Source organism: Helicoverpa armigera, chromosome 1 (assembly GCF_030705265.1).
Source record: "Helicoverpa armigera isolate CAAS_96S chromosome 1, ASM3070526v1, whole genome shotgun sequence".
NCBI lineage: Eukaryota > Metazoa > Arthropoda > Insecta > Lepidoptera > Noctuidae > Helicoverpa > Helicoverpa armigera.
This window is the reverse complement of record NC_087120.1, coordinates 18,686,787-18,713,361: the sequence shown is the minus strand read 5'-3', so window position 1 is coordinate 18,713,361 and position 26,575 is coordinate 18,686,787. Positions and strand designations below refer to the sequence as shown.

At 35.5% G+C, this 26,575-nt stretch overlaps 1 protein-coding gene across 1 annotated transcript in view; it reads left to right on the top strand.

The window, feature by feature from the left end:
- The window catches only part of LOC110373889 (uncharacterized), a 112,027-nt gene that overhangs the window by 41,562 nt on the left and 43,890 nt on the right, over nucleotides 1–26,575 (top strand). Inside the window, 1 exon segment of the mRNA XM_064036709.1 lies at nucleotides 23,307–23,449. Within this exon segment, the coding sequence (XP_063892779.1) occupies nucleotides 23,307–23,449 (143 nt within the window).

The following is a 26,575-nucleotide window of genomic DNA, read 5'->3' as shown; positions in this document are numbered from 1 at the left end:
TTTTTTTTGTTTGTCTCATGAAAAAACAACTGTGGTCAGCGTATTGAATGAGCTATGTTCTAGTTGTCTATGTACACTTGTTCATACATACATGTGCTTACAGGGACGCAATAAGACAACTTATCAACAGTGAAAGAAGTTTTCAAATCTGTTCAGTAATTTCGGAGCCTTTAGGGTAGACACAAACGAAAAATATTTCCTCTTTATTATATTAATATAGTCCCTTTTCAGGCTCTTATAAGAAAAACCAAAATTGTGTTTCATCCCTTCTCATCACATGCCCATATTATGACAAACTGGCTTCTACTGATCTGATCAATCCTGAAAATGAGAACTATTTTTCAGTCTAAGACTTTATATTATAGGTACAAGAGCTTCCCTGTGCTCGAGCATAATTATATCGGCTTCGTTCCCGTGGGAATAAAATAGTACATAACAATTTCCATAGAATTAAACATTGTGTAAAATGAGCCAATATGATATGAGCGCCTTAGAGTTACGCGAACACAAACAGTGGCTAAATCAATCTACACTATCTACAATGTGTCCCGGGGATAAGTGACCGCCCGAAATTTTTTGAATATTTGTACAAAATTAAGGATAATTTCCTTTATATTTGGGACTTACCACCTTTGGTTTTTTTTTAATGATTTTTAGTAAATACTGTGACGTGCTGCAGTTTTTTAAAGATATTTCCTAAGTTTTTACATCTTTTTAAATTCTTTTTTCTTTATTGACTAGCCGACATCATAGTTTATCAATTAAAATTATCAAACATAACAAAAATGTAATAAAACATTTATTAGAAAAAAAAGAAAATAAAAATTCAATGAAAATAACGCTTTTATTTCAGTTTTTTCAAAATAAGTCCAATAAATGCCCCCTTAATATCACTTTCTTTTAATTTATTAATAAACTACATGATATTTCCTACAATAGCTCACAGCAATGTTTGCTGCTATTTCAAACAAATGCAAAAATACAGTCAGTTGAAATTTGAAAAAAAAGAGCAAAGCCTGTTATTAAGAGGCCTGACAATAAAAAAATTTTAATGATTTTTTTCAAAAATATAAAAGTATAAAATATAGTATATAAAATATAAAATTATCCTTAATTTTGTACAAATATTCAAAAAATTTCGGGCGGTCTCTTATCCCCGGGACACATTGTATACTTCGAAACTAGAGGTAATATAATAAAGATAAACGTTTTTCTGTTTGTTTGTTTGTTTGTACCCTAAAAGGCTTCGAAACTACTTAGGCGATTTGGAAAATTCTTACGCTGATGGGAAGCTAGACTATCTCAGAGTGTAATAATTGTGCGTTAAATTTTTCACATTTCTGAATGTCTTTTTGGGCTTTTACACAGTAATAACTATTGATAAATGATCATTATAAATTCCGATTTACAATTACGTTTTTTGGTGATAACATTTTATTACATAATAATGATTATTTTACTTCGTATAATAACGATTTTGTCATCGTTATCATGTGTCAGAATTCAATAAAGGTCTCGGACAGTCCGGTTTGATTCCGTCCAATGTTTGTGATAATATTTAGAGGTCATATACTCTCAGGTGACACACACATGACTGCTATTTGTACCTTTAAGTTATATTTTTAACTGACCAGAAATAGGAGGGGCTATATTCGTCTCCGTTCCTTTGCCTTTTTTTTAAAGATATTAATAAGCGTGTGTAATTATCTAATTATAATCGGAAAGTTTTTTTTTATCGGTTCCAAGCTTATGTTTTTCTTTTAAGAACATAATCGTTAGTAAAAGAATTTTCGAATTGAATTGAAGCAGTATTTATTTACTGGAATTCCTAACCTTATTGCGCAATTTTCTATTCGTCCCAGTTTATGCAAAGAGGTCAGACACCAAGACCTTAGTAACTAGATGATTCATTTCATTTCTTCCGACGACGTTGCTATCGCGAAGATTTTTTATTACTATGATGTCATACTTTTCTTTATGTGTATTGCCAGTGACCATATCAGAAAGATCAAGGTCGTTTTGCTTCACTGATATCGGAACTACTTGTTAAACTCGTAAAAAATGAAACTGTATAGGACATACCTATCTATCAAAAGAATAAGGCTCCATAGCGATTCTTACGAAAATCGTCCAAAAAGTAGGTTAACCAATAGGTACATATCTATAACTGTACCTACCTAGATTTGGATATCAATATGTATTTCTATACCTATAAAAGCAACATGGTATTCACCTTAGGCAAAAATCATAAATAATGTCCAATAAGTTTATTTAAGGTCAGTCCGGTTTTAAAGGGCAATGTAATCTATCTTCATCGGCGACCTTTACAAGTTGTTTATATGATAGGGCGACATGGCATCAACACACGTACGTATTTCCGCGACAGCTCGAGATTTACTTCTCACTTTTATTCCTACACCCTGAGTCATAATGTACAGTCTACATTTTATTAGGTCAGTGGCAGACTCGTGTATGTCCAAGAACTACTGATTAAATACAAACCACACTACGTAACTTTATATCTTAGCAGAAAAACATCCTGCACAAACTACATTAAAGTTTTTCCATTCCGAGACTTGTGTACTCAATTCAAATTGACAAACAAGAGCCTTAATCAAAGCTCAAGCTGTGGAGACAAGGTTAAACATACTCAAGTGTGCTGCAATTAAACACACTCTTCAACCGGAACTTAGCGTGAGAACTAAACATTTATGTACAGTATAGTACAAGCGGAGTATTACTAAATATTGTATCGCGGTGGAGCATGGTCACGAAGTGGCCAGTTATCGTACCTACAGTTAAATTGATAATAAGACTATAAAGTGGTAGGCCCAAGTGACATCAGCGGCGGCAGACCAAGGCCAGTGCATGATGCGCCGGCTAGGTGGATCAGCGCGGAGTGCTGGCCGGTCGCGTGCTCACCACGCGGTGCGCCTCCGAGCCCAACACCGCGCGTCTTCTCTAACGCCCTCTCGTTCCCACTCTCTTTGGTAGCTTATTTTATTTCACTAAGTTAGTGTTCCCACGTCTGTCGCGAGCGAGTGACGTGTCGCGCGCGACCCAAACTCGATAATAATAACGATACAATGAACTGTGAATATTTATTTACGATGCACATGAGCGGCACTTTGTGTTAAATCGTCCATGAACGGTGCGGATGTGGTTACTAGGTTGTGTAGTGTTTATTTGATCAGATCTCGGCGCAGCCGGTGCACGGCGTAGTGTTTACGTTTTCTGTAGTGGCACATGGTCTCCGCTCGTACTACTGGTTGGCCGTGTGTGGCGCATTGCGACACCAAGTAAACAACATTGTTTAGCTGTGTAACAGGTCCGTAACAACCGCCAAAAATTAACTCCCACTTCCCCAAAAGTCCGCAAACACGGTATCAGCACCCTCCGCCTATATCTTAAGGACGGCTTTGCTAGATAAACACATTTCCATATAACAGGTAACCGCGATGTTTGTAAAGTCATAATATCAGTAGCTAGATTACATAAATACTTTTAGACACACTTTGATAATTCGCTTCTCAAACAAGGCTTACATTATACGTACATTTCAAAGTCACTTAAGATTTATGTTTTTTTTAATTGGTATCAAAGGTTTCTGACTGACTATTGAGCATTAACTACAGAAAAACACATAAAAACGTCATAACAATATGCTATTTTTATAAAGTAAAAAAAAGAACTTGTGACAAAGTTTCTACCTTTCAAAGTTTCTGCCTAGTTGTTCCTTTTTATGAACTTGACCATTAAACGAAAGAAAATAAGGAAAAATGTGAGGCATTTGTCTACATTGGTCAAAATATCCACTGTAATATGTGTAAACTTAATTACATTTTAAAACGATGTATGTTAGAAATGCGTGTTTAGATTCGGAACGACCACTTATTTATACAAAACTGCATGTTATAAATAATTAAATATATAACATTGAACTCGTATAAAATCATGGTCATCAGCAATACGTAGTTAACAAACATTGTAGGTAACTAGAAGAATATGATTTGTAACACAATGAAGTTTTATTTGTTTGATAACTCTTGCGAAACTAAGACTATATAACATATATAGTATTTAGAACTAGAAAATGTAGGAAAGCTCCTAAATAAATGGCCCAAAATCTTCTTAAAATAATTTATCGATAAAGAAAATATTTATCGATATTCTGTATAACCGAAAAGTTTGTGTGATGAAGGGCGCTGAGAAGGCAATATTTCATTTTTGTTTATACGTAGTTAGTCTCGGCTTCATCCCGACTCCTCTCATCGTCTAGTTACTTAAAATACTTCGTTTTCGCTTTACGTTCTTTCCAACTTTTATACCGTTTTTTTTTTCAGTCCTAAACGATTATAAAGTTATGCTAAGTAGCCTATAACAGTTCTGAAGTACTAAGCTAATTCCTGGGACTAAGGCATCCAAACAAAAAAATTACTTGGTATACATAAATGTATAAAGTAATGGTTAAAAATATATCCGTCTTTACACCGTTTGATCTCGCCTCTGAAACAGTAAAATAACCACTCATAAACGAAAACAAATTATCCACTAAGTACCGCAAAAACAGATTTCCAAAGAGATTATTTATTTTTCTGTCAGCTGACGCGATGATTTATAATCAAATAACCAAGTTCTGAAGAAATTATTTTGGGTTTTCCTTTCTGCATTTTTATATGGCTCAAATGCGAGGGCGAATTCAGTACGAAATGAATAAACATTGATTTGTCACGCTGTACTTTTAATTAGGTATTTAGATCGGAAGCCACGTAATACATATTATTATTAAATTCTAGCTGTTTTCATGCGGTTTCGCCCGTGGCCCGTGGGAACTACTGCCCGTAACGCGATAAAATATAGCCTACGTTTCTCGGGAATAGTCTAGCTTCCCAACAGTGAAATAATTTTTCATATCGATCCAGTAGTTTCAGGGCCTAAACAAAGAAATTTTTCAAATCAAATCAAATCAAATCATTTATTTCATGTAGGCCTTTACAAGCACTTATGAACGTCAAAATTATAAATAAGTTTGATTCTAGTTGCCCATTCCAAAAGTAGCTTCCTATGGAGAAGAACGGGCAAGAAACTCCATGGTTACTCTTTTTAAAAATAAAAAATGTTTCCTCTATATTATATTAGTACAGTAGATAATATAAAGTTTTTCTATGCAAAGTGCGAGTTGCGTAATCGCTTATATAGCAGGTGTCAGTTTTTATATGTCAGCTTAAACTATTGCTTGCGCTCAACTTATAAAAATGTTCTATTTAAATACATATAAGTACCGTTATCTTGGTTTATTCGTCTTACTTGACAGTTATTGCAATTCCTTTCCGTGGTATTTCTAGGAAATTGAAAAAATATTATTAACTTCATTACGATCCTGTTTCCCTTTATTTATTTTTTGTTAAACAGCGTCTTTGAGTTCGCCCCATTGCCAAGAATGTGAAATGAGTTTTCAGTTTCATCGTATTTCAAGTCCGTTGTAAGTTGTAAAACCTACTTATCCTGTACTAATGATGCAAATGCTCAAATAACTCTGTAAAACCACTTTAATTCTAATAAAGTAATTGTCAATCTGGACTCTGAAAAGGATATAAAGTTCAATTTTTATCCGGGTGCAAGAGGTAGTTCCCAGATTGAACTGGAGGATCAGTTAGTTTGAAAATAAATGTAATAGGTATCTATTTTATATAATCAAAGTCTTAATTATACCCATCGTTGTTTCTAAAATCGTTACGAACAATCGCAGAAATTAGCATTTTACAAAAGCAAGGCTGTTGCTAAACAAAACTAGCTGAATTTTCAAATAGATAGGTACAAGTTTTACCCAACTACCTAAAGAAGGTAAAGATTTGTTATCTTTTATTTCGTAACACGCTTTGGATATTTAAAAACGATCCCATGATAACCACTTATCATTGAGTTTCGTAAGCAAGACGTATCTTCTTGATCGTACCACGTGGAATGGCGAAACTATATTTTTGTGTCATTTTAATAGAGATCTTCGTCAATATTTAGAAAACTTTTCTACTCTAGTATTATAAAGAGGAAAAGTTGTATTTTTGTTAGTTTGTTTGTAATAGATAAACTCAAAACTGCCGGACCGATTTTACAAATTATTTCGTTATTGGAATGCTACGTTATCTGCGAATGATATATGCTACAAATTATCCCGATACGGGCAGAAGTCCTCACGGGTGAAACCGCGGGTAAACATAGTATTAAATAAAACACAGTTTGTGTTTCCCAGTCTCAAGCCACACACATTTGTGACACACACACTTCTCATATACAGACACACATTTCTTTGTACGGCCAAAAGGGGTTCAGATATTTTTGAGACTTGCCATATTCACTCGATGTCGGTTATTTTGTAAACTTTCACCTTTCAAGAAAACCGGTATGGTGGGGAACCAGATAAGAACAAACGAACAAAAAAACCCAAGATGTTTTGTGCTCCTAAACTGTGATATTGCGATGGGTCGCCATGCCAGATAAGCTTAAGCCCCTTTCTATCTAAATCTTCGTATTAAGATGATAATTTGCTATGTTCTGGTCTGGTTTCACACGCTAGATAGTATTATATCCTGCACTAGTAAAAAAGCCACCAATGCCACCCGGGGATAGTGTTTAGCTTCCCAACGGCTAAAAAAATTTATTAGTCTGTTCTTGGGAGGTCAGATAAGCAGTCGCTCCTTGTAAAACACTAGTACTCCGCTGCATCCAGTTAGACTGGACGCCGACCCCAACATAGACAGGAAAAGGCTAGGCAGATGATGATGATATAATAATAATATTCATCATCCTTAGTCAATGTTTGTCCACCGCCATCCATAACGACCATGGCCTGACCCTATCACGATGTACCGATTTAATTAAAGTTCTAAATCAATCTTCCAGTAACAGTAATCCCGCCGCGTCACGGTTTACTTAATCCCTGGATTTGAAAGATTAGAATCGGTTTCAAATATTTAAACTGCCATTACTTGAGGGTTCACCCATGCTTGGGAGAACCACTTCCCTTAAAAAAAAAAATGCATAGGATCGGAACAGTATATCTAGTGTGAAAAATGCGACGGTCAGACACACAGATTAACTTTCGCATTTTTAATATCAAAGTAAGGATGGACCGGAATGCAAACATTTATTTTCGTAAAGGTTTAGTTTTGATGATCCTTTCTGATATTTTTATTTTGATTTTATTGTCTGCAATAGCCTTGGTTAGCTTCTAATAATTCGTGTTCTAATGATAATGTCTTACCGCTGAGCATGCCAGTTCTATTATAAAATACCTGCTCGTTTTGTTTATTATATTTTTCTGTTTGCAACTATAGTAGTTGACCTTTTATCTCCTTGTCCTTAGCGAGTCATTTGTCGTAACATAGTCATTGAAAATATCCCCTCATGTCTTACTTATAAACAATATTATTACTTAGGTAGAGTTTCACAAAGAAACTCGGATCTTGTTAAGTTAGGATTTCGAAACTTCCGCGCAGACGAGAATAAGGATAGAATTTAATCAAAGGTTTCGAAGAATTTTATGTAATTTCCCACGATGACACTTTCCTTTATGAAATTGACCATCGTTAGGTGCGTATAGACGTAAGTATCATAAGTATCTTTGAAATTATGATACGAAGCATACGATACAACTTAATATTTTAAAGCTGAAGAGTTATTTCACTTGAGAGCGCTAATCTCAGGTATGACTGGTTCGATTTGAATAATTCTTTCATTTGTGAACAAAGGCTTACTGAGGCTATAACACCTTTTAGCTAGGAAGTAGACCAAATTCCTGAATGAATAATAAAAAAATAGGCAATAGTTATTACCTACGATAAGAAGCTATCATAAGGATCTTTGCATTTCAAAGAACAAATGTAGTAAAGTGGTTAAATTACCGGACCTTGAATGTTGAAGTTCTGATAACTGATAATGTTATAGGCATTGGTAGACGGTTGGTTTTACGTTGCTTTCTGTTTCGTCACGGCTTCCTACCTGCACATTATACCTTCATAAAAGCAATTCAGCCATTCATAATTTTGTCTTAAACCTAATACACACAAACTTATTGAAGTTAACAATTGAATGTGAAATACTTTTTTTGCTTATGTTGTTTTTACAATAGTTATTATTTACGAAGTCTAACAGTGTGTGTGACTACGGTCACGTCCGCGCTGCAATAATTCTGCCATGGTGAATTTACTTGGCACGGTATTGAAGGTGACCCCCCATGTACCTACGCATGCGTCCTGCTGTCCCAAATGTTTTGTTCGCTACGTTTCAAGGTCTCCCGTTCCCGCCTTGCCTCATGATCACAATTCCCCCTAAGCAAGCCGTACGAAGCCGCACAACCTGTTTTTATCTCCCTTTCGCCAAATCGGTATCACAGCTGATGCGCTCAGTCGGTCATGCATGATAAAAATACTTCACCTCTACTAATTTTATTGACAGCTTGTTATTAACATTTTAGTTTTATACAAGACAATGAACTCAGTTCTAGGTATATACGAATTTTGTATTCGAAAATATTAAAACCAGACGGAGCCACGCCACTCGTTACCTATTTTAGCGAAAAACATTTTATAATTTAATATCCTTTGTTGTTGTTGATGTAGCCCGAGATCTGATCAATATTCAAGGAAAATGGTGTTACGAGACAGAGTTTAAATAGACGACAGTGTTCAAAATGCACGGATTCTCGCATTTTTTCCATAAACATCATCGGGAGTCCACTCCGCCGAAGGACAAAGACGACAGCAGTAGTGACAGCTGGCTGAGTGCAACTGATTCACGTAATGTGTTAAATGACGACACCGCGTCATCAACGTCGTCAGGTGCTCGGCCTATTCCAATTCACCCGAGAGCCTCCGGTGCACCGGCCGGCTCGCGGGCTAGTTCGGGTAGTCCTTATGAATTCGCATATAGTCCCCGCGACCGCTACCCTAACTTTGCCAGTTATATTCGCGATGTTATGGAGAGAGGGTCCCCCTCGCAGCACTATTACACCCATCATCCAGACTACAGACGACAGCGAAGCGATGGCGACCGATATCACAGCAGCGTCAACACATATCATACTCCACGCAATGACTATAGAAATTTTGTATCACCACTTTTTAATGACGCTATGGACGATATACAAGAAAACGAATACAGTAAATGTGAGCGATATGGTGAAATTTCCAGTTCAAAGTTGAGCCATAGGAATCGTCATGATAATAAAAGTTTTGCTCAAAAGTTAGCCGAAACTATTACGGGGAGTAAAGAAAAAGATCACTGCAAAGAAAAAGATCAACATAAAGATGCGGTGAAGGATAGTAGATATGAAAGGCGAGGGTCAGAGTCAAACGGCAGCGGACATCGTCACAAGCATCATACGATACAAGACTTGATTCGAACGTTTGGGAAAAAAGTGGGGCACTGGCGGCACGAAAGTGGGGAAGGTCGCCGAGGCTCTTGCGCTGTACCGGCAACCAGTACCGACGAGGCTCCTGCTATGGACAGTGAGGAGTTCCGCTCTCGGTCCAAGTCTCTCGATGGTGATCACACGCACAAAATTCTAAAGCGACAAGTGCTCGAGGACTGCGGGGCTACCTACCAAATTTTCGATGAAATATTGAGAGAAGGTATTGTATCTATTCATCGCTATAATTTCGCTTTACAGTTTAGATTTCAAATGACGTTAGCTATAATGCTTACAATGTTTGCAACCATAATCGCATTTTGAAGTAAATTGCTCAGGCACAGTATGGAACGTACTATGAACAAAAGACCGCGGAGCGTATTATCATTACTAAAATCCTCTTATACGGTTGGAGCGCATGAGCGTGTTTAAAATAAATAAATCTTCAACTTCCATTACTATTGTAGTTTGAGGTCATCTTGTTCATCTTACGTCATTAGATTACTATTTATGAGGAAACAGATATTAGTTATCTGATTTAGGTTTGTTCGTTTTTGTTTAATTGTACATGCTCGCTCCGATTCGCATCGGATAGGACTTTCACAGCACACTTTCTTGCGGTCGTGTGTATGATGCTGTTGAACGTAATATAACACTGACACGCATTCATTTGATATTCGTTTGGTTTTATTATTGGTTCATTGAATTCAGCTGCGATTTCTCGGTAACATCTAGTAACTTCAACATAAACAAGTTTTCTAGTGGTTATTTTTATAATACTTCTCTTAATAGGCTTTTCAATAATAAACGGGTTTTAACTCAAACCTCGGACAATTAATATTTCTACTGTCAGTTCAATCGAGGTCATCTATACACACTGCAGCGTGCGTGTCGAAAGTTAGGAAAGCTGCATTTCATTCACTATTAACTTTGTCAATTTCTATATTTGAAGAAGAAATATCATTACCATACTGAACACTAATTAGTATGTGCTTCAATGACGCTTATTATACCAAATTATATTCAGTTGGCGCCGATGCAACGTTGCGTTTATTTTAAAATGGGAGCACCGATGCGCTTTGCACGTCATCTGTGAATGACCGCACGAATTATTTTATAATCCATTGGAATGCTATTAACATGTAGGAGTACCTTTTTTTTTGATGGGCAATCATCAATGACCCCTCGTGAGGGAGTGTCTGACTCTTACTGACTAAAAACCATCGTGTTCCTTCTTAAGACTTTTATGTATCAGGGCCATGGTAATTCTTTTGAACAATCCCTCAGCCCCGGCAGTCCTTAGCCTTGGTGGGCCCCGCCGGGGTATATATGAGTATCTGATAAAAGTGTGTTGAAACGATTATTTTCGTCAGTATCATCAATATTGATAAACTCTCGCACGATCGACAATGACTATGATTTTACACCAAGATTCAACGTCACTGATAAGCTTATAAATTGAAAGACCATCATTTTGACTAATTATTTATCAGGGTAATTGTGGTGTCATTTCTACGCAATCAAGTGATCAAAATATATGGTTTGCAATTCGAAAAAATATCGGTACTATAATTTATAAAGAAAATAGGAAAGAAAGCCATGTTAAACGATGTCTTTGCTAAATATGCAAATCTTTAATGCAAGAGGTGAAATTCACTGAGTTCCTGACTGGACTATCAAAAGCTTCAGTATTATAAGGCTCGTTTCCATTGTACTGAATCATAGTGAGAATACTAACTTTGTTACTCAGAATAACCTCTTATTAGAATCTGCAGCCTTCTCAGGCTTCGTCTTAATAATAGCGGCATCCTGTGTCTTCAACATTAATTTGATAGAACCATATTTCAACTTTCATAAAGACTTGAGGATGGTTCTAGACGTATCTAATTGGTTCAATCTAAATTATGCAGTACTTGATAGTTTCTACAAATAAGCAAGGCATTGTAAAATTTACCTATCACTTAAGTATATTCGCTTTCTCATAGTTTTATGAGAAGACACACCTTCAACCTACAAACACCGTGTTTGTTGCTTACCATAATATAATTTCTGAATACGATATGTATTTATTAGATGAGATATTTAGAACAAAGAAGATAATGAATGTTGTCGGGAATATTACCAAATCCCAGTATTACATCCAGTCATTAATTATAGCCCTAAGAAAATAGCTTATAATAATAGAGCCTTTGTCCATTATTCACGTGTTAGATAACCTTAACGTCTTCTGAACTCGTCTTATGTTCTGTCTGGATTCCGTCTGTCTCACCCACTGAGGTTCTTGTAAATATTGTTATCTTGGCATCTGTCAACAAAGTGTATATAAAGACGCTGTTATAGTAACTTTGTAGAGACATGACCTTAACCCATTTACTTAGTTTTATTATTTAGTACCCATAGTCGTGAATGGCCACATTATAACTCTGGTCCAACACCCCGCTTAACTGAGGATACTGCTCAAAATCTAAAGTATATAAAACCGAGTGGAAAGAGTCATTTAAGTAAGACAAGCTCTTTCGATTTTTTTCCTACTTCAGCATTTTCAAATAGTGGTACTTATGCTTTTTGGGAATATAAACCTACAATATGAATATACGCCCTCTTCGAACAAACACCTTTATAAAACTTCTAGTCGGCTGGAATCGAGTGCAAGAAAAATGCTCCCACAGTAACACAAAAGGGTATGGAATTGTGAATACCTTTGTTAATATCACACCTTTTTCACTACCGACTGTACAAAGGGACTACATATTTTATACGTTTACGTACTAAACCAGTTATTAACGACTATTTCTATCCTCAATTCCGAAAGTATTGAGAATAGTAAGCAGGAATTCAGTATTCGTATCGACAAAGATAGCGTCATACGCACGTTTTCCTTGATATCTGCGAAGGCCGCGATGACAATGACTGCAAAACTGGAAATGGTCTGATATTATCGCTTTCTTATAGCAAATATTTACGAAGTTATTTTTAATTAAGTCCGGACATAGGATATCTGCAAAATATACATAGATAGGTGTATAGAGAGGGCGTCAGGTGGCAATAGGAAAGAACAATCTCGTAAACCTAGTTGAATTGAATTAAGTACGATCATCTATCCTAGGTTAGATTCCTTGAATGCGAAAACTGATTTCTGTTACTAACCAAACTACATTTTTAATCGCATCGGGTGGCCCTATATCCTTAGCACATTTTTTAAGTTTATTATGGTGGTTAGGTTATTGTCAACTAGTCGTAATGTTGAACCTAACAATCAACAAGTCGGCTAAACGTGATTAAATGGCGTTGTTCTGTTAAAGGGCTAGCTGTTTGATTGAATTGCTATTTTATATATATGTGACACATGCCACATGCCGATCGTATAATGTGTTAATGATAAAGTCAATATAAACTTCGAAGCGAAGTTATAAGTTTATGAAGCCCCCTTTAAATACAGCATTAAACCTTCTTGATACTTTCTCAGGTAAAGTTTCTAGCTTAGACTATGTATAATACCTATTACTTAGAAATAAGTTTAAGATGCCCCCTACAAAGACAGCATAAAATTTATTCCAAGCTTGATACTTTCTCATGTAACGTTTCTAGCTTAGACTTTGTATAATACTTACTTACCCTAGGTTACTTAAAATAAGTATACGATGCCCCCTCTAAAGTCAGCTTAAAACTTATTCGAAGGCATATACTTTGTCAGGTAAAGTTTCTAGCTTAGACTATGTTATACTTACTTACCTTACATTACTTAAAAATAAGTTTACGATGCTCCCTATAAAGTCAGCATAAAACTACTATATTACTATATGTACTCGAAGGCATATACTTTCTCAGGCAAAGTTTATAGCTTAGACTATGTATAAACAGTAACTTTGCTCGTCAATTCGAACTACTCTCAGACTTGGAAACTACGTTCACTCGTTACCTAGGTCTGGGCCGTCAGTCATACATCTGTTAGTTAGTAGTTACTAAGTAATCTGTAGTTACAGGTAGTCGGAGCCTGAAAGTCTGACAGCCGTTCTTAGCAAAGTTAGTCGTCTTATGCATGCTCAGCAACTTGGCGTTCTGATGTGCGGAATACTTGTTTTCTGACATCAAATACTCAGGCCTAACTTCACTGATAATATAAACGTCAGTTTTCTCAAAATGACTCTTTACTACGACTTTTTAAATCCAATTTTCTAACTTAACAGTGGTTTTCTTGAGCCGTAGGCGACTGGCTCACAAAGACTTATATTTTTTCTTGTTAAGATGTGTTATTATTTTACCTTAATGATATTGTAAATTAAAGTAAATTGCTATATTAGCTAACTGGTCCTTTATAATGCATCTCAGTTACTGTCGTACTACTGACAAATTAGGAAGACAAAGATGGAATCATTCTAATAAAGTACGTGCATGTAACTGCTATATATTATCTCAACCTTGGTGTCATTTAACCAGGCATTTGTAGTCATTTTGTGCCCTCACCGTGTAATATAGTAGTTTATATCGGGTGTGTCGTTCACAATCACATTAAATCATATCGCAAATACTTTATGATATTCTATGGCGAATTGTAAAAAAAATAACCTAATCCATTCAGTGGTTTAACCACAGGAGTAATTTTTCGTTTTTATAATTTACAACATCATGTGTAAAGCAGAGATAAAGTTAGGAGTATCGTATGTTTTGATCAGTTGACAGCTGTCAGTTTTCAAGGGAGAATTTCATTTGTTTGTAATAACTGACTTTTATATGGTGTTCTAATTTTTGCACATTTTTATTCCATTTACTTTGTTTGAAAAAAACATTTTTTTATTTTTACGTATTTTTCTTTTATCTTTGTGTTAATTGACATATATTAACCAGTAGATTAACGCATTTCATTTAATGTGATTATGAACGACACACCCGATATAAAAGCCTCAAGATCTTGCTTGAAGTAAATCTTATAACGATACTGAATAATTCCTTGAATTTCGCAAACAGCATTTTCTTTTACATTTCAAATTTTTCACAAGAAGTTTGTAAGTAAATTTTCGGAAGAATCATAAATTGTATAATAGATGTAAATGGTATACCTAATACGGTCATGTTTTCACGGGAGATTTTCCACCTTGGCACCCGATTTTCACCCCCGATTTCACGCCTTTGATTGAATTTCCCAAAACTCCTGAAGAATGTATTTGAATTATTTATTTGAGTTAATTACCTTTGCCAGTTTTCTGGGTTTCTGTTGGCATTGGAGGTCACAAACGATTGGATTTGAATATGCAAAAAGTTCTTAATTAATACATGTCTCCGACATTGTACTTTTACGACAGTTTCAGTGTCATTCCAAGTTTTCCCTGAATGTTAAAACGGTTTCTGCTTATAATGAAATCTAAATGCTACTTAGTATTTAATTAGAAGAAGCTAAAATTGCTCTCGCATACAATACAAGTTAATTTAAAGTGCATTAACTATGATAGCGAAAGAAAAGAAATACCTAATGAAGAATTTTTTTCTATTTTAATAAAACTTCGTTACGTTCATTAATATTGTTCAACTTTATTTACTATAGCTAATGAAGGCTTTGTGCCAATTTAATTGGGTTGTGGTGTAAAAGTTATTTAATTTGTATTCAATAATTACTAGCATTTCTCAAGGGAAAAGGCGTCTTTGTTGCAGAGATAAATTACATCGCTTGACTATTCCCGATGAAATAACGTTTTCTTGCTTTTTTATTCGCGAAATCAAGAGCATATCATGAATTTGTACGTGCATAGTTGCCTATAGGGACCTATGCTTTGTGTGAAAGATCAAGTCTGATCTATAAAACTGCTATATTTTAGAGTCAAGAGCGATGAAGATCAAAGTATTCTTTCAATATAAGTCGTGTTCAAATTCCTGATGCGACAAAAGCCGGCCACTATGACAATTAAGCGTATTTAGAATATCAATTAGGGAACGGTTAATTTAATGATTCAATTAAATGGGTTACTGGGTACACAGAATTCGGACGGGTACCTGTCAGAGAATAAAATCGTTCTATTTTTCTACTGTCCGAAAATTGTGATTGGATTTTTTCAGGTTGTCTGTATATTTACATTTCATTCGATTCGATTCCGGTTTCGTTTTGCAATATTTATTTTACAGATAGTTTTTTTAATGTCCAGTTGATAAAAAGAGCAAAAGATTTTTTAATGTAGATTTTTGATAGTTTATTTTTTCTGTGTGTTTGTTCGTTTCGGATGGTAGGATGAGACAATGTTTATTGACGTGTGATTGATGTTAACGTTTATATCCTCCTTCCTACTTATATTATAAATGTGAAAGTTTGTGAGAATGTATGGATGTATGTTTGTTATTCAATCACGCAAAAACGGCTGGGCCGATTTGATTGAACTTTGGTATGTAGATAGGTGATACTCTGGATTAACACATAGGCTACTTTCTATCGATACATCACGCGGGCGAAGCCGCTGGCGGAAGCTAGTCTGCTAAAAGTATTGTTTTCCACCTTTCTCTTGCAATAAATGCATCAATACACTATTTTATACAAGTTACACGTAACATACACAGGTATATATTGATTAGATATGAAGGCAAAGTTTTTATATTTAATATTAATTAACTACAAACTTAACGATAAGCTGACTTTGTGTAAAATTGTAAATACAAATATTAAATGGAAAGAGAAACTAATCCTTATATCATGATTCGATACCGAACTAATTAAAATTCTGTTCCCTATATCTTTCATGTTATTTGCAAATAAATCCTTTGACTTTGAATCTATCCTTGGAAATAGTGAGTGTGGTTTCGGTCTTCTCGTGTTTATGTAGTCTACCTATTTGAGTGCAAATTAATATATTTTTTCTTGCCATTCAGAATATCAATGCAGCCAGCCTTTTGGACCAATCCCCTCTGACAGCGATGCGAATTAATTTTTTGATACATAGTTCCTTTTTTATTTCTGTAAATATGTAGATTTAATTTGCAATATATTGAATAGGTAGACAAACAATTAGAATACATTAAATAAATAAAGAAACACAAAAAATAAGATATTTTTATCTGCACCTATTTCTAAATGCACACAAGATTCGCAGAACGAAGCTAGCCAATTTATGAACATAATTGAGAGCCAATCTATCACATTATAAAGTTATTAGATATAGTAACGGTTGCCTAATTAATAAGGTTAAAAGGTACATTAGTGTATTCTTTGTCAAGTGGCTGCAACACTAACTTCATTAGGCCATGGAGACGGCTGTAATGAATAATGTTATTGTCTATGTTGTAAAGAAAACTATGGTTAATTTATTTCGTGTTGCTGTGAAATGTATTTTAATACAGGCTATATTTTAATTATGCTCTTTAATTTCAATTAGATTAATGCTCAATCCTTCTCCGTGTGAGAGGAGGCCTGTTCCCAGCAGTGGGACAGTAAACAGGCTGTAACAGTATATTTTAATTGTACCAATTTTCTCTGCATATTTATTTTTATAGAGACAGAGTAAATAGCAGGTTTATTCTTCATTTCTTTGTGTAATAAGGGCTTATTAGCGGAGCTTCATCCAATATCTGTTTTAAATCAATATGCTCTCGAGATCGAATTACTAGCTTCTATAGATTCCACGATGTTGTTGGAAATGCAATACTTTTCAAATCTAGGCTGTTCTGTGGAACTTCAGTTAGTTCTTCAGAATTATGGTTATTGATATTTCTACTATGTAAGACTAGTCGTAATCAGACCTGTAGTCTTATTTTAAACAGAATATAAGAATCTTTTATTAACTGCTGAAAAAGTGTGGAATCTAGGTGAGATTACTACTACTATATTTAATGTAAAGCTATCGTAATGAAGTTATATGGCATAGATCTGAATAAGTAAAACGAAACGTGAACAAATCAAATAAGCAACGCCGTCAATGAATTGGCCATTACATTTTTTAGGTTTTTACTCTCCTCCCTAAATCGGGACGACCTCTCATTGATGTCGCACTGGTAATTAAAACAAAAAAAAAAATCGTTCAGACGGTTTCGGTAATTAATTAAATGACAGATTTCATGACGTTTTTCCGAAAATCGTAATGCCCGTAATATTGGTGCTATTGCGTTCTTGACAGTTTTATTTAGTCATTTCCAACGTACTTTTGCGTCGAAAACTGAAGTGTAATAAGTTAGGCATGTATATCTGTGTCTGGCATCGATTTCCTCTCTTTTGTGACCAAAGCCTAGGTTTCTTATAAAAATAGAGTCAAGTAAAATGCAATTTCCGATGTCATCAACAAGGCAATATTGTTTCCTGTACTTTAAATTAGAATATCGGAAATGTATTTCCAAGTTTCTGCCGGTGAACTTTGAGAAACAATCTTGCCTTTATAAAATAGACTGTAAGTAAGAGGAAACGAAGACCTATATTTTACCTGGATGAGACAATTTCCTTTTTTCTGCAAAGGAAACTAACTGCTTTATACATCAATAAATATTGGCAGGTAATATCCACGGGGGTTTGTATTTTCTTTGAATGACATAGATACAAAGAAAAATAATTTATTGCTTTCTATTTTTAGTCTAACCATGTAACTTAATAAAATAAACAGTCTTAGCTCACATTTTTGGGAATCCGTTCTGCATAGCTAAATCTCAAAATTGTTTGTCTAACTATGTAATTGAGAAGGAATAGATAAGTGCTCTAGTAAGCTAACAAACAGACGGTCGGATTTACATATATTCGCATTAGTTATAAATAACCTTAGTATGGATTACACTATCTACGATCACGGCTCTGCTCGCGTACGGTCATGTATACTAAAATATCATCTTCTCATAGTTATTAGGTAAACAAACTTCAAGGGGCACTATGAAAACTAGCAGTCGACTGCAACTGCCGATCGCACTTGCAGCGACTGCATGGAATCGGCCGATATCTGAGGGCGACTGCACGTGCTGCTGCCGCTTCGATCCAAAACGATTTCATGTAAATACATACAAACTAGTAGTGCAGCTGCGGCCGAATTCATGCTGTCGCGGTATGTGCGGTCGGCAGTTGCAGTCGACAGCTAGCATTCAAATCGTACCTCTATGATAACAAAAAATATCACGCCATTTGAATATCAATTAATGTTAATACAAAAAACCATTTAAGAAAATCCAACAACTGTAGATGACACATATTTTCTTCAACAAAATCCTACGTAAGGTTGGTCTTATCAGATAAATTATGAAAGGGTCGTCCTTTATAAATATGGACATACCTAATAAGCAAGGACGCAATCCTTAAAGGGTTTAATATAGAATCCTATTTATAGCCTTTGTCAGTACAATAGACGTCGACAATAGGTCATATAAGGCTCGCAGACGATTATAGCTTCAATTATGGGGATATAAAGCCCAATATCGGATGTTTGTTCTTAGTTATCAATAGAGTTCAGTGTTATTAGTACGGTCTAACCTCTACCGGTTTCGAGTCGTGACTGCTCAGAATTTATTAGGTTAGGTTAGTACCTACATGTATTTAGGTACGTCTTGTTTGTGTATCGAAAGGACGAATGTTTGTGTGAGTTTTTTTGGACGTAGTAATGGTGGCGTCTTTAAGTTTAGCTAACAAAAAACTTCTATTAATGCAATTAAGTTAAGTAGTTCTAAATTATTATTAAGTTAAGTAGTTCTTTACATAATACTAGCCGATTTCCCGCGGTTTCATTCACGTCCCGTGGGACTGTAGTTCTCATACCGGGATATTATATTTTACATATTACACAATATTATGACACCATCATAGATTTTTAAAGTTCAGCTGATGCAAGAATTGACATTTAGATAGTTATTTATAGATTCGCGCCGGGTTTGGCATTAGAAATTAGGGTTTCCGTCCAAAATATGCCTCCATAATTTACTTCCACATTTATAAGCAGTTCTGATCAATGAAACAATGCAGTAATTGAAATTTTTCTTAATCATATCAGCGATTGAGAAACGCTTGGCTTGATAGTAGGACTGCGATAACTGGCTGATAACCTAACGAGTCATAAATGCATTTGAGGCACCCAAACCTCAATACTTTATACGTTGATGCATTGATAAGAGGAATACAATGGTTTTAGAGTTTCTTTTTCGCAGTTTAGCCTAAAATTAATTTCTCAGTAGAATCTTCATCGTCATCATTATCATATCAGCCAATTGCCATCCACTGCTGAACGTAGGCAGATTTGAAGGTCTGAAAAATAACGAATTGCATTTTTATTAACAAAAACAATGAGTAATATAACGTTTGAATAAATAGTATAAGTGATAGTATAAGCGTTTGACTTCTGGAAAATATTATTCCTACTGGTTCCTTTTATGATTCATTTCCCGTGTATACCAGATTTTACCGCAAAACCTATTAGCACTAAAACAAATAATTAAATTGACCTAATTAAATGACTCGAGTGTGGGACCGTGAGTCAATGACATAATATCATTACTAGTGTAATCAGCATGCTAATTAACTACATCACTATGAATAAGCACATTTTACTTTTACGGAGGGTATACGGTAACTATTTCTAGCCATCAAATCACCCTTCGTTTCCTCGTTCATTTGACAAATCTTAGAAGCGATTCCCGTTATACAAAACAAAACCAAAGTCATTTAATCGTTTAACATGATAATACTGACATTCCACTTATTAACACATGCAAATTATACATTAAACTCGTCATCATCATCCTCAGGCCCCTATACTTACCAATTTTTTTCTTCTTCGATACTCTTGATAATTGCTAATTTCAGAAAGTCTTTTTTACACAGTGAACTATACACTGCACCTTCCACCAATCTTTTACAAAAATATTGCATAATAAACTAAGCTGGTGGAACTAAGCTTAAGAAAAAAAAAGGAAAAATAGTATAAAATAAAGTATAAGGCGATAAAGTACTCAGATATTGTGTGTGACTACTTTTCTCAACTTTGAGCAGACAACATCGTAATCCCCTTGTCAACATAAGCTTTGTGTAAATAAACAACATTTGTTGCGTTTTAAATTCCCTTTTGTCCATTGTTGAACTATATTTTCATGCCTACATATAAAATATAAGCTATTTCGAAACGCATTTTCTCTAGCCCTGTGGGAACAATTTCAGACTCTAAATAACCCTATTATTTCTACTTCTCTCTAATCTACAGTAATATTATAAAGAGAATAGATTTGTTTGGTTATCAAGAATAGGTTCAGAAGCTACTTGACCGATTTGAAAAATTATTTCACTGTTGGGCAGCTACATTATCCCCACTGAAAATAGGCTATATTTTATCAGGGTTCCTACGGGCTGTAGTTCCTACGGGTCGTGGGTAAAACCGCGGGAAAACGGCTGGTATATTATATCGACAACACTGTTCAACGATCGCATAAACATATGTACGTTTTTCTTACCAGTTATCTATGAATCTCTACATTCAGATTCATACTAAACAATTGATTTAAGGAAAACAGAAACAGAAATCAATTATTTGCAAAAAATGTACGTTGACAAATATTATGTTTTTTTTTATAGTGTCTCAATAAATTTTGTGTTACGGCATGCAAAGTGACGTAAGAATGACGTAAATGTTGTCGACGAACTTGGGCCTTTATCTTCGTTTAGTTTTTTTGTGCCTAGCGACAGAAGTCACTCTTTCTTATTTGTCAAATAGACAAGGTCACCTTGAAAGGGTTAATAGTAATTAAGAAGAATTGTTAATATTCTGAGTGTCACGTTTTTTGATGTAACGTGCCCAAAGATATTCTGTATTCTATAGGTGGCTTCGAAAATTTTGTGAATTTACAACATTTATAAGGAAACTAGCTTTTAACCGCGGTTCTATACTCGTCCTTAGGGAACTAGCACTACGCATAAAAAATAGCCCTTAGCCGGCCTCGTTAAAGGCTAAAACTTTTTTTTATCAAGTGATTTCTGAGAGGCAAACTTTAGCTTTACGACATTAGTACAGATGACATATTTGTTAAATGAATTCAGGTGGCACATTTATCTTCTAAGTAAGATCTATTGTCCAATTACTCACGCAACCTAAATCCTTCCCCCCCTCTTCCTACATATGTTTCTGCGATAATCTAATCAATAACTTATTTCATTACACTAATAGCGTCTTAAGTAACTAGCTAATCAATAACTAGCTACAGTAGCCGAGTAATATTGTTATGCAATAAATCGTTTCGATACGGTAATGTAATTTAAAAACAATAACAGTCCAACAGACCTAGACTTATCGACTGTTTATGGGTCCGAAGTCTTATGAATAATCAGTTAATGCGTTCAGTATTAAAATTAGGTCACAAAATATATTAATATAGACGGAAAATAAAGTTTGGCAAATTCGTTAGTGACACTGCGGTCTGCGTGTAGTGGGGTGGTGACACGTATGCGGGAAATGGGGTAAACTGACAGGACTGTCAGTGGTGGATTATCACCATGCGCCTTAGTATACATATACCTATTATTGGAGAAGAAAATATTATGGTACTCCAATAGTATGCGCTAAATTATAGTACCTATGTAAATACGAGTTCTATATTTAAATTGACAGTCATGTCCCCCGCACCCACATCAAGACAATGGGAGTGTCACAAACCAACTTGCCAAGCCATACTTATATTTTTCTTTAGTATCATAAAAAGAGGGAAGAAATTACTTTAAAACCTTAAACCACTCTTTTCTTGAAAGCTGTCGTTAAACTTCTATGACGTCAGCGTCAATGACGTTTTTGATTACCTACTCTTAACAGCTGGGTTTTACGCCAATCGCAATTTTAATGGTAGTTTTAACATAGTGAAAGTATGCTTACGTATACCTAGTAGGTACCTTTCTGTAGTGTTGTCCTTGAAATCTTGGTTCCTATAAGTTCATGATCATTGCTCTTATAACGGCTGCTAATTACTACGGTAATCAGTAACTCAACTTCATTGTGCTTGAGAATAATAATCTTAAAGGATTTCTTTGTCAAAAACATAGCGAAATAAAGACAATTTCAAGTAGCATTTAATTTTTACCAAAACCTAGCCTATTTTGGGTCAAAATCTTCTCAATTTCATATTCTTACTATACAATCGAATATGCTGTAATAGTAAAAATATACGATCTATTCAAAGCATAATTTGGGGGAGTTATTGTGGCATAACCGCCGTCATCCCACGTATGTATGAGCCAATTTGTTCAATGGACGGCCATCGGCTCCGCTAGCAGTGAAATACAAGCCGAATACACGTTACTATGCAATATTCCTTCTATGAAATATTACCTGCTTTGTTTGCCTGTGGATTTAGTTCCTAGGCTTACGTATCTAGAGGTATTCGAAAAACGGGGGTGGAAATGGTGAAAAAATGTTAATGTGGAATTATGAAATGTATCGCACGATTTTTAAATCTTCACTAGGTTGCATGTCAGCATAACTTCCCTCCTACTACTTTATAAATACCTACTGAGGAGAGTTAGTCCGAGCTCCCTAATATTCATCCTTCATAATCATTCTTTTCCCAATTGACGAATATGATGATCAGCTTTGTCGGTCCGCGACTGGACTGAGGCCTCTTTAATGGCAAAAGCTTGACGACAATATAATCAATAATTTGTTTTATTTAATCTTTTTTAACCGTCTTACCAAAGAGGATTAGGTTCTCAATTCAAATGTTTGATTTTACTTTTAACTAGCCGTTTTCCCGCGGTTTTACCCGCGTCCCGTGGTAACTACTGCCCGTACCGGATAAAATGTAGCCTATTTTACTCGAGGATAATGCAGCTTTCGAATGGTGAAAGAATTTTTTATAACGGTCCAGTAGTTTTTGAGCCTATTCATTACAACCAACCAAACAAACAAAAGTTTTCCTCTTTATAATATTAGTATTGATATAGATGATTTATTCATTTGTTTAATTTCTTGTCTGTCTTCTTTCCCAGGAGCCCAACTCCGTAGAGCGGCATCCCAAGATGCGGAGAAGCGTCGGTCATCACTAGGCCATGTGCCCACCGCACGTCACAGGGGATCAGATGCCTTCCTGGATCCTCACCATGCTGCCATGCTGTTTCGAGATTCTCGGGGGGTAAGTACCATAGTGTTCACACGTTCACACAGCGTCATCTAGTCCACCAAGAAATCAGGAGTTGTATTATGGGTAGTAGGAAACTGATAGAGGGTATGTGAATACCACGGAGGTAGCAAAGATAACGGAGTGCCATAAGGTAGGTCAGGAACCGTACACGAAGGCGTTGTGTAGGTCAAAGTATCGTACGGTAGGCGTGATCAGTTATTGAATTAACGGGGAATTCGGGTTCCTTGTCAAATCAAAACCAATTTGTCATAGATCGGTCTTGATTGATTAATGATTTTATTTTGAAAATAGTGTACGAGTTTCACGGCAGGCGGGTTAGGGCTAGTAATGTTCCTCGTCTCCCTTAACACTTGCATTTTGGAGCGCTACTTTCTTAGGAGATTTTGCGTTATGACATCTCCGCTCGTCATTTTGTTCACCGTAGTGAACACCCTTTTTCTTCATCATTCACAAATGCGTGAATCGGTACTCGGCGTGGCTGATCCACTAAAGCTCTATCTGGTCGTAAATATCATGATATTTGAATCTAATTATGGTTATCAAGGGATATCTTGTTGCCCAGACTATATAAATAGATAAGCAATCATTCTGTGTGAAATACTGGGATTCTGCACCTGGCTTAACTCGAAACTGACCACAACGTGGTTGAATCTGCGAAGTATTACGTAGGTAATCAGATTGTAGAACGAAAGACACGTCTATCTAGAAAGAAAGAAAAAACATTTATTCCAACAACACAAGACAAACACAAATACAGGAAGAAAAAGTACATACAAAAATGTGTGTGCCAGATAATAATATAATGTACCTACCTTTACTTACAGGATATATATTGCTCCTTAACCACATTTTATATGCCATAATTCACCCTTACGTAGGTAGGACACCTACGTAGAAATCCTTAATATCAGTTTCAGTGCTTGCCATTTCCACCCCTTAACGCATATAATGTATAATACACATACTAGATTCCGCCAGCGGCTTCGCCCGCGTGATATGTTGATAAAAAGTAGCCTATGTGTTAATCCAGTGTGTCATCTATCTACATACCAAATTTCAACCAAATCGGTCCAAAGAATAACAAACATACATCCATACATTCTCACAAACTTTCACATTTATAATATTAGTAGGATAGGACATCTTACTTAAGCCAAATGAAGCTTATATCAATTGCATAATTAATGTATCTGTTTCCATGTATTAGTAATTTCTCAATTACTAACCAACCGTGAAATTGAATTACGAGTGTGTAGTAAAATATCCATATGGTTATATAAATTATAAATTTAAAAAAACCCCCGACCCAAAAAAAGTACGCAACTAGGATGACAAAAGGTTAAAAACGCTAAACCCTATAAAAAGCAAAAAATAACTTTAACACTACGTAAGTACCAACTAAAGCATGTCAGACTAAACTAAATTTTGACGTGTCGGGGGACCGCTCTAATTTATTAGCCTAACGTTAGAAGTAATTAAGTATATAGGTACTACTTATAACTGTGTATATAATTTTATTTTATACGAATGTTTTAATTAGGTAGGTATCATTTGATTTATGTAAGTACTTTTGAAGGTAAAAAGCGGTCCCCCGACACGTAAAAATTTAGTTTAGTCTGACATGCTTTAGTTGGTACTTACGTAGTGTTAAAGTTATTTTTTGCTTTTTATAGGGTTTAGCGTTTTTAACCTTTTGTCATCCTAGTTGCGTACTTTTTTTGGGTCGGGGGTTTTTTTAAATTTATAATTTAATTTTATTTCATGCTTTTTGAAGGAGCTCCTTATTTTTTCCTTCTTTCAGTTAATTTCTTTTATTTTAAGATGGGGTCGCTCTATGCGATCTCGGCCAAAGGATGCTGTTTAACAATCCTCATAACAACTCTGGGAGAATTGCACAGGTTGAGGAAACATAAACCTTCGGTCATTCTAGATTTTCAGCTAAGATATAAATCGGTTTATCCGTTTCATTCCGGCATTCCAGGGTTTCATCCGCCACATCCCATTTCCAGTATCAGGTTCTCGTCAATTGAAGAGAACTACTCAAGACAAATTCAACGAACCCAAACTCGATGGGTTTACTAAAAGGCAGTTCAGGGTTACGTCTCCTACCTTCGTGCCCTAACAGCAGACCAGCTCAGTGGTTCCAGAAGACATTAGTGTTTCAAATTTCAGATCCCACACATGCTTGCAAGTAAACTGAGCGTGTAACATTCCTCTCACACCTAACAAACGAGCTGATGACCTTGAAGACCTGAACCGATTTCCACCAAACATAGCTAAGAACACTCCCGAACGACACTCCTTTTAAACAAAAAAAACCGCATTACAATCGGATCATCCGTTTGGGAGCTACGATGCCACATACACACACACACACACACACACATACACACACACACAGACACGTCAAACTTATAACACCCCGTCGTTTTTGCGTCGGGGGTTAAACACCCCGTCGTTTTTGCGTCGGGGGTTAAAAAAGCAAGTTAGGTACATTTGATTTTATAAGCATATATGGTTTCAAAAGTACTAACATTTATTTTATTAGAAAAATCCAGGAATTCCGTTTTATCATTCACTTTATTAGCTGCAGTATGTAAATAAAAATTCTGATAGCAAATGTGAATAAACGTTAATCATCTAATAATAGAGTGTACATTTTTTTGGTTTAGCATATTTTTTGCAGACGATCATAAATTATAAAACACTAGTTAAGTGCGAAACGCTAAATCGGAATTCTAAAATTATTGCGTCTGAAGTTAGCAGGCCATTAGTCAGGATTAAGCAGTTGTATGGAAACAGGAAAGATTAAACAAAAATGAATCATAAGCCTTAATCATAAGGTCGAATATTAAAAGGCATGGATTGCGATATAAGAACAATGCTAAAGACCAACACAAAAGGGTCGGAAAGTACATATCGATTGGATTCCCGCTATGATTACGCTCGAGTAACTGTTTAAAATGTACGGAATACGGGGATTTACTCTGAGACTTTGAAAAGCCCATACCAATTCACTATACTATTCCACAGCAAGCCATATAAAAGAGTCTTAAGTTCCTTCATTCTTTGCACGTTCCCTTACGAATATTAGTTCCCCTCCCTTCCTCAGCTCAT